This window comes from Heteronotia binoei, chromosome 11 (genome assembly GCF_032191835.1).
Source record: "Heteronotia binoei isolate CCM8104 ecotype False Entrance Well chromosome 11, APGP_CSIRO_Hbin_v1, whole genome shotgun sequence".
Lineage (NCBI taxonomy): Eukaryota > Metazoa > Chordata > Lepidosauria > Squamata > Gekkonidae > Heteronotia > Heteronotia binoei.
The window spans coordinates 53115453-53130085 of record NC_083233.1 but is presented as its reverse complement, the minus strand read 5'-3'; the positions used below and the strand labels follow the sequence as shown (position 1 = coordinate 53130085).

General features: G+C 42.2%; 1 protein-coding gene across 1 annotated transcript in view; it reads right to left on the bottom strand.

The window, feature by feature from the left end:
- The window catches only part of MORC2 (MORC family CW-type zinc finger 2), an 84089-nt gene that overhangs the window by 18646 nt on the left and 50810 nt on the right, over nt 1-14633 (bottom strand). Inside the window, exons 13-22 of the mRNA XM_060249071.1 lie at nt 13742-13882; nt 12822-12976; nt 12523-12651; nt 11951-12056; nt 9196-9325; nt 7938-8012; nt 7460-7849; nt 4699-4836; nt 1622-1676; nt 1002-1143 (exon numbers count right to left, since the gene is read on the bottom strand). Coding sequence (XP_060105054.1) covers nt 1002-1143; nt 1622-1676; nt 4699-4836; nt 7460-7849; nt 7938-8012; nt 9196-9325; nt 11951-12056; nt 12523-12651; nt 12822-12976; nt 13742-13882 — 1461 coding nt within the window. The remainder of the gene's footprint in view (nt 1-1001; nt 1144-1621; nt 1677-4698; nt 4837-7459; nt 7850-7937; nt 8013-9195; nt 9326-11950; nt 12057-12522; nt 12652-12821; nt 12977-13741; nt 13883-14633) is intronic.

Genomic DNA, 14633 nt, shown 5'->3' with positions numbered 1-14633 from the left:
TCCAGCCCATTGGCAGAGCAGATTGAAATGAGAAATCCACTCCACATTTTCCTTGCAACTTTGTTTCAATGGAGAGGTTTAACTTCCCAGCGTTTCTATGGCCAGCTGAAGCTTCCTGGAGTTGTGTACTTGTTAGTAAATACAGGGTTAGTAAACATTTACTTGTTTTTGTGTAACAGATTTTGATTTTAATCTGAGGAAATTAATTAACAATTTAATGTTTTAATTATTATTCTCCACTTTCACTTTTATAAGGTAAATGAAGGACATTTTTAAGCTGGTTATAACGGTAGCAATCAATCTTTTCTAACTGATATTCCAGATTACTATGATGATATAACTTCTCCTCAATCTAATATTATGACTTTTGTTGTGTTTGTCATAAGCATATGGACCAACAAAGAGATTATTGTCATCTTCTAATGTGTGATTTATGAACATTCTTAATTCAAACTGAAGAATTCAGAAGGAAATCAAAACAAATTTGTACCCAGGATCTTGTCATATTATTCTATATATATTTTACTATATATGTTTATATTAATTGTGTATTAGTGTATTATATGTAGATCAGGTAAAATACACTTTTATTTTGGTTCTTCCTTCATTAGATCTTTTAATGTGGGATTCACATATTCCAGATACTTGACAATTTCACTATTTTGAATGTTCTGGAAGGGTAGAGCCAGGGCCAACCTTTTGGTTGTCCGCAGAATCTCTTCCCTCCCCCCCTCAAAAAGCATATACACAGTGAACTCTAGGTTGTTTTTACAATGAGATGAAGTGAATAGCCACAAGGAGAACTGATATCTTTCTCAACATACGTGCCAAATTATAGATCTCAACTTCTCCAACAGCATTCCTCAAACAGGACAAGTGGTCAATACATGGTATTAACCGCCCGCAGTCCAGAAACAGATTATGGAAGAAGAGCTCATCATGGATAGCCCTTGCATCCATATATGCATAGATGCACAAGCGCACGCGCACACAACAATTACCAGCGATCTCTTGGGGTGACATCTGTAGGAACGTAGTCAAACTTCACCTTCCAGCGGACAACTTTCTTGCCCACTTCCACAGCCGTAATGCGGCCTGTGTACCACTCCTTGTTCACGCGTACTTCAACATGCTGCCCTTTATCTAAGAAAGATGGAAGGCTTACACTATACATATGGTTAAAGCAAACTGTAGCTTGAGCTCCATCTAAAATCTGGCAAGAGCCAACCCTGACATGCTCTTGAAATGGGACAACTGTCACAGTAATTACTTTTTTGTTGCTTGAGTAGCACTTACTAAATGAGGGGAGAGATAGCGAGACACAGATGGAAGGCAAAAGAAAAAGATAACTTTTAGGACTTTTAATGCTTTGCTTTTAACCCAAAACTGCAATCAAAGCAGACCATATGTCTGAATATACTATACTGGATTGAGACACAGCCTTGGTAGTTCTGAGCATTAGTCAGAGTGCAATAAAGGCTGCATTCGCAGAGCCAACAGATTCCTAGTTTGGTCTACATTTAAAGTAGATTTGACAGCATCCCCCCAACATACACTTGGCTATCGGAGAAATGTCTAACCCATGTCCTGTTTCATATCTCCATTAAAATGATAAACTTACCTTTTTGCGCTCTTTTCATTTCTGCTGACTCTTCTTCCCCTGCACTGTCTGTGAGCTAAAAACAGAGAAGTTCCTATAACTTAATGCCAAGAGCAGCAGTGAACGAAATGTTCACAATCTAACAAGAAATGAGTTTCTGAGGTCCAATTCAAAACTACTAGCTCAGGATGTTGAACTCATCTGTTAGGAAGGCCAGATCTAACACAAATGGGATTTTGTGAGGCCAGGCAATGTGTGTCATGAAATGTAACATGAGGTAGCAGAGATATAAACTTTATAAAGGACACAGATAAACACAGTTAAAGACACTATGTTTTAATTTAAAATACAAACATGCTTAAAACTCTTGCAGTATTTTGTTTAAAATTGAAAGGTGTGGGGGGAACAATGGGATCTGGCAATACAATTTTACAAATAAAACATCAAGCATAAGGATCACAGCAGAAACTAAAAATATAACTGCTCTGAGCCTGGGAAAACAATGAATGGCATTCCAAGCTTCTTCCCCCACCCGGGTCTACTCAGATTGGGAATGGCTCTCCGGTGTAATATGGGTTGTGTGTTCCCAAGTTAGAGTACTTGCTAGACATCAGTTCCTAAGTCCACTGAGCAGAAACAAAATGGCTCAAAGCATCAACCCTTTATATGCAAGGACACAACTCCAGGAAGCATGATCTTCAGCCGGCTTATAGGAATGCTGAAACACCACAAAATTGCAAGGAAAACATGGAATGGATTTTACATTAAGGTCTCTGGGCCCTATTTGGGCACAGAGATTTTAATAGAAAATCCACTCCGCATTTTCTTTGCAGCTTTGTTTCATGCTGCAGCCGGACAAGGCAGAAAGAACAGGGAACACTGGCAGCCTTGAAGCTTCAAAGGACAGGAGTGGGGGAAAGAGAAAAGAGCCCGGCAGGCCTGGTTAAACCTTTGGCCGGGCTGGTTCTGGCCCACAGGCTGGTCATTTGACACCCCTGTACTAGCAGTTTCATTTAACTTTCAAGCATAATTAATTTTTGTGCATTCTGGACAGATCACAGCAAGACACTTGTAGAGTGAAATATTTATAACAGCAAATAATAATTTATTTGATAAATATCTATTAATGATTTTTCTTCAGAATTCTTGTTTTCAATGGTTCTGAGATGGAGCAATCTTTGACTGATGGGACAGCACCTCTTATCGGGTTAGCAGGCAGGGCCAAGTGCAGAAAGACAACAAGATATGGAGCCTCCTTTTATCTTGCAAGAATAAGCCAGGAAACTCAAAACGCCCCTAATACTACAATAAAAATCAACTGTCTGAAACAACTCCCTTAAACAGTAGCATTTAAAAGAAAAACCTGGGGAAGCTAGGACACATCCCAGACCTGAACTGTCTAAGCCTATGACAGAGAGAAGCACGGTGTGGAGAGTTTCCCAAAATTCCAGCTGATATTCCTCCATATGACTTGAGAATGATCACATTACACTTCTCTTATTAAGAGCTGAAGTCACAGCTAATAATTCTTTCCTCCAGTAGTAGAAAAAAGGCAAGAGCCCAGTAGCACCTTAAACACTAACAAAATTTGTGGCAGAGTATGAGTCAGGGCTTGGATTCAGTGGGAGCTCACAGGAACGCAGCTCCTGAACCTTTCTGGCAGTTCCATCTCCTCCTTCCCACCTTGTCCATTGAATAGTAGGTGCAGCTGCATAACAATCCCTGGATGAGCTCCACCATCTATTTTTCTACAAAACGCCCCTGGTGATGAGTTATTGTGAATGTCATGGAAGCTCATATCCTGCCACAATTTTTGTTATCTTTTATGTGCTATTTAACTCTTGCTCTTTTCTACTGCTACAAACACAGCTATCCATCTTGATTTAGCCCATTCTCCAGTGGTTCTGGGATGAGGCAGTCTGACTGATGGGATGCAAAGTCACTACAGGGTGCTCTCTAAAGGAGTAGCCTTTCAAATCCTGCATCTAACAGAATCAAATGTAGCCTCAAGAGTGCCTAATTTCCTTTGTTTTCCAGGAGAAGCTAAAAGGCCTTTTGACACCCAGAATGTGGCACTACAATGGCAAACACAATTGTCTCTGAGTACCAGAAAATATAATTAAATTTTGGCATGAAGAAGGGGTCTGTTGAGAACCACTCTACCCCAGGCAGAGCCTCATACTTCAGTGCTCTCCAGACTAAAGGGATTCTCATCACAGTTTTGATGGTCAGCCTTTGAAAGTTAGAAATGACCAAAGATTCTTCTCAGCACAGACACCAAATTAAAGCCTGAAGTAGGGAATCCCATGTACAGTAAGAGATGTTGCTCTCAGGTGCTTAGCTGAGAGTATGAGAGACAGTCACAATCTGCTATACAAATGTGCTACTGGACAAGTCCACTGTTACTGTTTGATTTGAGGACATTAGGGTGCCTGTAACTACTGGATAAGATAAAGAACTCAGATATTTTTCTCCATTTTCTGCATCTTGGTGCCTTCCTCAAGGCTGGACAATGGGGGATAAAGTGGAGCTGACTAGTTGGGACGAGGAAGTCCAGGATGCTCCCTGATACAGCTGAGGCTTTACTTTGCTGTTGCCTTTAATAAGCATTCTGAAGCCTCCCTCCTTGAATCATCTCTGTGCTCTTCCAACATACTGGAACTCCTCCAACTGCTGGAGGGCCTGCTGCATATGTCTCCTGTGTCTTGGGCTTCTTTTCCAACACTCTTTGTATGACCATGCTAGAGCCACCCCTGTTGCAAGAGCAAGAGGGATAGAATGTCTTTTCACTTCCTGCTGCAATGCAGTGGGCAGACACAGCCTGGGTGAAGCTCTATCTTCATGTTAGAATCCTACCTTAGCTTCTTGCATTTGGCACAGGAAGTACACAATAATTTGCACAATTAATAAGACAATATTGGTAAGCCAGTTAGGGCTGATCACCGATTTCACATTTTTCAATTTACTATATCTTGCCTCAAATTTAGATAACTTAGTAAAATCTCTGAACAGAAGGGAACACTGACAGAACAAAAAGACAGTTGAACAGCAAACTGGAGTTATAAAGAATCAAAGTACTCTCCTCATTGCTCACTCACCTCTACCACCACCTCATTGGAATCTTTCTTCTCTTCTTTGACTGTGACATGTTTGCCTGGTTTCCTTTTCTCTTTTTTTTGACCCACCTCCTCCTCTGATTCATCGTCAATGATGCTTCTTTTCCGTGTACTGGAAGGCTGCAGAAATGAGAACAGATGATCTTCAACAACAAGTAAACATTCTGCAACGATTTGCAAAATATATATGTGCAGAAGTGTAGGAATGAAGAAGCAACATGCTAAAAATGGCAGGACTCAAATTATTTTCCAAACCTCTAATGTGAAATGAAGTCTCTTAATTTCCTTTAGCATTAACATCTCCTTTTGTTCTTTGGATAAACATATGGAGCAGAGGTCAATCAGTGGCTATTAGCCAAAGCATATTGTTGGAACTCTCTGTCTGGGGCAGTGATGCTTTGTATTCTTGGTGCTTGGGGGGGGGCAACAGTGGGACGGCTTCTAGTGTCCTGGCTCCACTGATGGACCTCCTGATGGCACTTGTTTTTTTGGCCACTGTGTGACACAGAGTGTCGGACTGGATGCGTCACTGGCCTGATCCAACATGGCTTCTCTTATGTTCTTTGTATCTGACAACAACCAGTAGTATCTAGTACATTCCATACAGCTGCTTAGTTTAAATCCCTCAGTATATAAACACAGGTATTTTCTTTTAGGCATCAGTCAGAATCAAAAATCACTACTGAGCTCTGTGACTCACTAGTGAGTTCCATCATGGGTCAACTACCGCAGACAGTGCAGAGACAGGTTATTCCTCTAAAGTGGTTAAACAAGCTTTTCATAAAGCTAAAAATACCACTAGATCCCTGTTGACTTCTAAAATCAGATAAGATCAAATGAACAGAATGATCTAATTTGATGGGAAACATACACAGTAAAAAACATTATTAGCAAGCACTGTCACCTTTTGTCCAATATCTCCAGATGTCATGCCACCCTATTGTTTACTTACAGGAGATCCAAACATTTGAAAGATGCAGGTTAGAAGCAGACTGAGATTTTCCCCTGCAGATGGGACTGTGATTGATGGCAAGGCTAAACCAGTTGGTAGTTATTCCTGCGGAAACTGTTCTGTTTGTAGTCTGTGTGTACATACTTTTTTTTGTTATAATTCATCAAACAGAGAAAATATCCCACAAGATTGTTAACTGCAATTCCAAATATGTGATATATGTTATAAAAAGTCCTTCTGATCTGATGTATGTAGGCTATACTACTAGGGCTGTAAAGATGAAGATTTGTGAACACAGGAGCTATATCAGATTGCAAAGAAAAAATGCAAAGAAATAATGCATGGGATGGAGAAAGTAGAAAAAGAAGTACTTTTCTCCCTTTCTCACAATACAAGAACTCGTGGGCATTCGATGAAATTGCTGAGCAGACAGGTTAAAACGGATAAAAGGAAGTACTTCTTCACCCAAAGGGTGATTAACATGTGGAATTCACTGCCACAGGAGGCGGTGGCGGCCACAAGCATGGCCACCTTCAAGAGGGGTTTAGATAAAAATATGGAGCAGAGGTCCATCAGTGGCTATTAGCCACAGTGTGTGTGTGTATATATATAAATAAATTTTTTGCCACTGTATGACACAGAGTGTTGGACTGGATGGGCCATTGGCCTGATCTAACATGGCTTCTCTTATGTTCTTATGCTCCTTTGATTCAGCATTACACAACCTCAGGACATACTGATAAGCAATTACACTTCTGTGTTCTAAAAAAGATCCAAGCTTCTAGTCTGCAGCTTCTACAATGTCTGAGAACAAGACAGATCTTTTGGATTCATACTCTATAAACTTTAACACTGCATGGCCTAAATGAGGAAGTGGAGTGGTTATGTGTTTAACATTGTGTTGTTTTTTTCTGTATATAGTTAGTGTTATTGAGATCTTCTCCCTTCCCCATATTTTTCCTGTAACTGGGGAGTGGTACACTGAAAAGATGGGTTTTTCTCTTTTGTATCCCTACTCCCGGGGAGGGGAAAGTATAGCGGTGGGAACAGGCGTTTATGTAAGGGAAGGAGGCTGAGATGCATGGATGCTCGACCTCCTTCCAGCCTGCGTCCCATCCCAATGGTTGCAAGCAATGGGTCCAAGTTAAAGCATCCGCCTCCGTCATTGCTGTTGTGCAATGCCAGGTCTATTAATAATAAGACCTCTGTCCTGCGAGAATACCTGCAGGAGCAGAATATAGACATGGCTTGCGTGACTGAGACCTGAGTGCGAGAGAGGGAGACAGCTGCTCTCTCCCAGGTAGCTCCTCCTGGGTTCTCAGTCCTTCACCAATCACGGACCAGCGGAAGGGGGAGGGGAGTTGCGATGTTCATTCGGGAGGCTTACGCCTTCCGGCCACTTCCGGCCCCAAGGATCACCAGTGCTGAATGTGCCAGCATGTTGGTTGAGGCGAAAGAGAGTTTGGCTATTTGGCTGGTGTATCTCTGCACTGGCTAATGCCCTGCCGGCCCTTGTGGAGGCTATAGAAGGCTGGGCGTTGGAGCACCCTAGGCTTCTGGTCCTGGGTGACTTCAATGTCCATGCTGATGATGTGGACTCCACATTGGTGTCGGACCTGGTGTCATCCATGGTGGCGCTAGAACTTCCTCAATATGTAACAACTCCCACCCATCAAGCCAGTCACATCCTGGATTTGATCTTTGCAGCAGGAATGACAGTGGAACATTCAGAATTTAAAAAGCAGGAGCAAAACAGTCCTGTCCTGCTTAATTCAGAAATAAGGCACTCACCTGGGGATGTCTGACAACAAGAGGTTTCTTGGGTGGCGGAAGCAGCTTTGCGTGTTTTGGGCTGGGAGGCATGAGCTGACTCCTGGAGTTCTGAAGCAGCACTGGGGGTGTCCGTTGTACTGCCACAGGTTTGGGTGGTGGTCTTACAAGTGTGCATGCAGACTTCCCATGAGCAACAGCATGAGTCTGAGTTCTGGAAATGTTGAATTCTTCGCTGAAAGTCGCATTCTGTGACCTGGAGGAGCTAATGGCTGGTCGAGGTGGGGGACCCCTTTTCTGCTGGGTTATAGACCTGGAAAGTGGAGGTGGGGGCTTACTGGGAGCATTTTTAATCACATCAGGTAAAGGAGGAGAACGTGGCCGTGGTGGTCTGGTCAGCTGATCTGAATTCTGCAAAGAGGAGGACAGGGGGAGAAAAGAAGTCATCACAGGCTCCTAAGGGAAGAGTAGGTGCTTCAAAGGAAGGGATAACACTTACCTCTAGCATTGGTCGTGTGGTGACTTCCAGGGGGAGTTTCTTCAAGTCAGCTTGGGAACGTATTGGTGTAGTTTTCTGCAGTAGAACAATTGTATCATTTTATAAGCAACCGCCAGTCACCAGAATCTCACTGCCGTGATCCCGGGGGGGGGGGAGGGGGAGGATTTTAGTGGGATTCATAACCCCCAGTTCAGATTGCTACAGATGAAGGAGCTGATTCACACGCGCATAAATGCTGCTACTTGATGACAGCTAATATATGAATTGACATGGAGAAAAAAAATCATTTAAAGAGATACGGGTCTATCTGTAGGTTGTTTTTTTTTTAAACTTGTGATGGCTCATTTAGATACCTGACATTCCAATCAGCAGGTCATGGAAACTGCATGTGTGAACCAGTCCCTAATGCCTTCAAGCAGACTCCATGGAATCTGAAGAGTAGACTCCATGGAAGTTCTGATGTGGTGGTTGATCCTTGGGTGGTTCACTTACATATACTAGCCTCCATATCATGCTTTACTACTATTGAAGAAGATAGCACAGCAGACATGTGCCAAAATTATACCAGAACTGTTCTTTTCCCCCCTGATTCATGCTTTTTGTGGGTCTTACAGACTTGAGAAAGTGATTCTGTCAATTTACTATCCTAAGGATAACAAACAAAACCCCCTCCCCTGCCAACCACCAATGCAAACTAATGAAGGAATTTAAAAAAACCCCAACAACCTGAAATCATCTTGTTTGTCAGGTAATTAAAGGTAAAGGCAATCCTCTGTGCAAGCACCAGTTGTTTCCAACTCTGGGGTGAGGTTGCTTTCACATTTTCACAGCAGACTTTGTTATGGGGTGGTTTGCCATTGCCTTCCCCAGTCATTTACGCTTTACCCCCAGCAAGCTGGGTACTCATTTGACCGACCTCGGAAGGATGGAAAGCTGAGTCAACCATAAGTTGGCTACCTGAACCCAGCTTCTGTCAATTGCCCATTACTAAAAACAAAGACAGCACATATATAAAACCAACCATGCAGGTTTGAGCTCCGGCAGGCCATTGGTCAATTTGAACCTCATCATAAGAAAGAGACTAAGTTTGATTTTTTTTAAAAAAAAATTCCTTCCAAATTAGAGTAAACACAGGAGAGTTAATAGTGGGCAATATTATAATTTATACAGACAAGAGGTTTACTTCAAATGGAAAAGTGGATGACCTGCCCACTTCTAAGAGTGTTTGGAAACCCCACACACAAAGGCCCAGACATGCCTGTAAGGCCTCCAGTTTCTCTTGTTGCTGGCGAATTTTGTCTGTCAGTTCTTTCTGTTTGTCTTCCTGCGATTTCTCTTTCTTCAAGATGCTCAAAGGCACCTTCTGCTTCTGTTCAGGAGCATCACATCTATGAGGAGGCAGAAAAGGACAAGAGAGGCTCAGCAAAGTGAAGACAGAGCACTACTGTAACTGCTGTAGCCATTCAGAACAAGTTCGGGAACTTTTTTAGCTACATAAGCCTCTGCATGATGTACCTGTACTGTTGCGCATCTCTTCTCAAACAAACAAAAGGATAAAGTTTAGTTTTAGTTCTGTCATCCCCCAGCAATCTAGACCATGTGGTGTTTCTCCTCTCTTTCCACAAGGAGGCAGGTTTACTATACAGGAATCTTCTATTTTGTTTCTCACATTTTTCTTCCCCTTCACAGTTTGTGAACACTGTAGCACGTATTTGTCCTAAACAGGGGTGGGGAACGTCAGGCCTGAGGGCTGTTTACGGCCCTTGAAATCACTTGGCCTGGCCCTCGGGCCGAGCCTCTCTCTCGCTCTCATGGGCATTGTGAAGGACTGCTGCTGGGGTATTTGTGTGTCTTTAAAGGTCTGCTGGGAACAGCTGGAGGGAGGGAGGAGTGGCAGGGGTGGGAGCCAGGTACCACCAGTTCAATTCGCACGTGATTATCCCAGATGGTGTGGCCTAATATGCTAATGAGTGTGTGACCAAATATGCTAAATATTAGGGGATGTGGTCTAATATGCATGGACTTAGGCATTTGCCTAAGGCGGCAGGCCAGGGTGTGTGTGTGTGTGCGTGTATGCTGAATTAGGCTCTCCCCACATGACTTCAAATAGAAAAATAATTATTTGCATTGATTTTGCTGGCCTGAATTGTTCTCCCTCGGTGGAGCACTGTTTTTTAAAGTTGATAATTTTGTATGGCCCGCAAATGATGTTATAAATATCCAAATGGCCCTTAGCAGAAAAAAAGGTTACCCACCCGTCCTAAAAGAACATATGAAGCTGCCTTATATCGAATCAGACCCTTGGTCCATCAAAGTCAGTACTGTCTTCTCAGACTGGCAGCAGCTCTCCAGGGTCTCAAGCTGAGGTTTTTCACACCTATTTACCTGGACCCTTTTTTGGAGATGCCGGGGATTGAACCTGGGACCTTCTGCTTCCCAAGCAGATGCTCTACCACTGAGCCACCGTCCCTCCCCTAAAAGAAGCATTCTAGTAATACAAGATGGTAGGGGCCTGCTTCTAGGGTTTCAGAACAGTCCATACAGTTTCAGAACAGCAGCTGTCCTCAGCCAGAGCCAGGGCGTTTTTGGCCCTGGCTCCAACCTGGTGGAACTCTCTGATGAACAAGGTTCATGCCCTGTGGAACTTAATGCAGTTCTGCAAGGCCTGTAAGGTAGAGATGTTCCATCAGGTGTTTGACTGAGGACAATGATAGCTTCCATCTATTCTGGTACATCTTGTTTGGCACTCCTGCTTCTCACCTCCACCCCGCCACTCCCCCTGTGGCGTAGTGGCACAATTTGAAGTTTCCTAGTGCCAGTTAATTAGGCTAATTGTTGTATTTTGCTGCTTTTAATTGTGTATTTAATTTATGATTGTCTTGTCTTGATGAACACTGCCCTGAGCCCTGTTTACAGCTGTTACTTCTTTCTAAAGTAGAAATTTAATAAATATAAATAAATAAGCCATCCTTCTGTGTCCAGGGTTAATTAAAAACCCACTTTTAAATAATGGGTAGTGTTAAGATTTATAGAAATCACTATCACTTATTTGGTATCTCCAATTAACTGAAATATGGACTCCAATGCTAAAAATGGACAACAGCATCTTCATCCTTGTGCTGTACTCATGGGTTTCCCAGTTGAAGACTGAATGCTGACTGGGATGCATCCTGATTGGGTTCAACAGTTCAGTTCTTACAAGCAACAGCCTCAAAGTACTGTGAAAATATGCTTGCCATTTGAAAGGCTTTGCAGTTTTTACCTCTCCCCACATGTAACTTCTTATTTCATTTTTCCAAGCCCCCTAAGTTGCATATTGCTAACAAGGAAGACACTAGCAATGGATGAACTTAACTGTCACAAATTGTACTGCTGGTGACTTTAGGTGGGGGAAACCCAAGTTCCGCATACGAAACAAAAAAAAAAATCTTGCACATAAGAAACCAGATGACCAAGAGAGGGCTAGGCTAGCATTCTGTTCTCTGACATCTAGCTTTGTATGTGCAGGGAATCTGTTTGTATGCAGATGCATTTAATCTGTGGACCCCAACCTGTAGCCTGTTTCCCCAAGAAAAAGGTTTGTGTTCCTGCCTATTGTTTATGAAACCTACACTTCTATTTGCATAACTTCTGCTCACAGCAAGTTTCCAAAAGTAGAAACTTGCTTTTCATTGAGTGAGCTCAATGTTCTCATTACTAGGAGGATCTCAGCAGTAAGCAAAACTGGCCATCTGCAAGACCTTGGCTTGCCTAAGTGTGAAAGAGTAATACTGTTAATTATTTCACAGAACCAGTGATCTCCTGTGATGATGCCAGTGCAGTGGCCACAATGAACTGCGAAGCAGGAAGTCCTTGCTTCAAACAGCCACAAACTCATTAGAAAATCTTAGGCAAATTATTCTCTTTGGTTGCATGAGTGCCACAGGATAAAAAAAGAACATTGATCAACTTTACACTTGTGTGGTAAGCATTACAATTAGCCTGTCCAAAAAAGCTTTGCATAATTTGCTCACCTGTCTTGCTCAGGATTGGGGTTCATTGCACACACCCATGTATCTGGGGATTCTTGCTCCACAGAGCTGAGCTGGAAGGGGAGGGTCCGCCATTTCAGACACATGTCTGTTTCACAAAAACACATCATACAGTCAGCCACCTGCAGGGCCTGCTAAATAAAATCTGTTGGCAACTAAACTCTATAAAGCAAGGCAGATAGGGAACTTTGTATCTGAAAATATACCCATATTTAGGCTTTTGGTGGGAATGGAATGTGCGGGTCCAATTCTCACAGGACTGTGAGGACCTCAGCAGCAAATGCCACTTGGGTACATTCAGCTCCTAACATCCACACAAACCAAGGGCAACTATCTTGGTTTGGAATGCTGTAACGGGCATAATTTGCCAAGAACAACAAGCATCCGAAGAGGTCTCCTTGCTGTGGAAAGAGGACCTGGAGTCCCAATACAAAGGCAGATTTAGAAAGTGACTGGAAGAACCTATATGTTTGTCTAGGAGCCATGACTTCTTTCTAAAGTAGCCTGTGGGGTTTCAGCTACTCCCAAAATACTAAAATCACAGTTTGACTCACCGCACTGAATAGTAGTGGGAATCTCCATGGCTCTTCGCCGTTTATAACGTAACTCATCTGATGGAGGCTGGTTCCAGTTAGCTGACAAATAGCCAAAATCATCCCAGAACTTGCTAATGCCCTTCTGAGCTAGAAATGAAAATAATAAAGTTTAAAAAATGCCTAACAACAATGCATAAGGTTACATCTGCATGGCTGATGTTTACAGTCTTCCTTCTCTACAAACCTCTTTCTTATTTCTAGGATTTCCCTAATTCCCTTCCATGACCAACCTTCAACAAGTTGCAAAATCTTCTTACCAATTTCAATATCCTTCCAGTACTGAGCCAGATGTTCTCCCATTGCTCTTAACAAGTGCCGATACTCTTTGGCATCTGCAAAGTCCTGCTTGTTATGCGTGGGCTCCAAAACCAAGTAGGGGACGTCTACTACTCCTACAACACCACCACATGCCCTAAGAAGGAGAAAGCCATTGCGATATACTTGCTGCACCAACGGAACTGCCTGGACTAGGAACAACAGTACAGAAAAACAGCTTTCCCCCCACCTTGCCATGTGCATTATTCAGTGCATCATATGTACCAGGATTAATACAATGTTAATTAATACTGAATGATATAACGAAAGAGTTTTGTTGTAACTCAAGGGTAACAGCAAATTGGGCCCCACTAATTTAGAATTATCAAATACATTTTTAAAATTATTACATTAAATTCCCCTTGATGAAGCTACACACAAAACATGCAGAGTTTTTTATAATTATTCAAGATTCTAATTCCCTCCGCACCAATTGTTTCTTCATCTTATATCCCTGAGCCAGCTGCAGCGGGGAGGGCGGGATATAAATTAAAAATTATTATTATCTTCATTTTGCCCCTTGCAAACAGCAAAAGATGTGTGAAAACAGTAAACACTAAATAAAGTATACAAAAAGATTATGGACTTTTTCTCAAAAGTTCAAAATGTATGCAGAATACAGAATTAATATTTTCTTTCAGCAAAACTTAGACAACCAGGGTGCAGAATTTTAACCTGTTTTAGAATATATGTCAAACATCTCTATACCTAAATTATTCTAATACAGACTGATCAAGGCTTAGATATGGGGAAGAAACCTAATTTTTGACAGTGGGAAAAAGATCAGTTCCACCATGCTATAGAAACTCAGACCTTTGTTGTAAAAGCAACAGCTGTACAGAAATTGCTGTAGGGAACTCACATGCCACCCTCTAGCTGCGGGCCCACCTTCTCATACATCTTAATCAGCCGGCTACAGTTATAGACAAACATTCCATCCAAATATCGCTGCTCTATGTTTACACCAAAGATGAAGTTCAGTTCTTTTGGCTCTTTCAGTGCCCTAGGACAGATATAAGAAACAGTGTTAAAGACAGTCTAGGATGGTTAACAGATAATAAACCAAACAAACCTGACCACAACAAAGGGGCCTGGAAGTCCACAAATATACCATAGAACAGCTTAAAAGGGCTATAGATCAAATCTGCTAATTAGTCACAATAATGAAATATCAGTGATATTTCTTGAAAGCAAATTGTAAGAATAAGTCAACTGAGGGCAAACAAGTGGTTGTGAGTGACAACAATAACTTTGAATTATGAAGATAGATCCAGCTGTGAAGTCATGTTGGTCTGAAGCAGTAGAAGAAAGTTTGAGTCCAGTGGACCTTTAAGACCAACAAAGGTGCCACTTTGTTACACTGCTTTAGAATACCTTGAATAAAACCTTGTTGGTCTTCAAGGTGCTACTGGACTCAAACTTTGTTCTTGAACCATGAAGAGGCTGCACTCCCACTTTGGTTTACACTCCAACTATTAATCTTTCAGAAGTTAATTTTCAAGATACAGAACATCACTGGCTTTCATTTGGGCATCATCTGCTTTTCACACTTTTGTGAAATCTTACTACAATGCATGGGTCCAAGCACACAAGCAATGAATCCTTATGGTGGAAAGGACAAAGAGCTTGTGGGTTGGCTGTGGAAAAGAGCCAACCTCCCTATCTTTCCTAAAGCATCCTCCTCAGCTCAGGAGATAGAGGGAAGAACACAGCAAGGTATACAACTCTGCATATGTCTACCAGGGTGGGCTTGA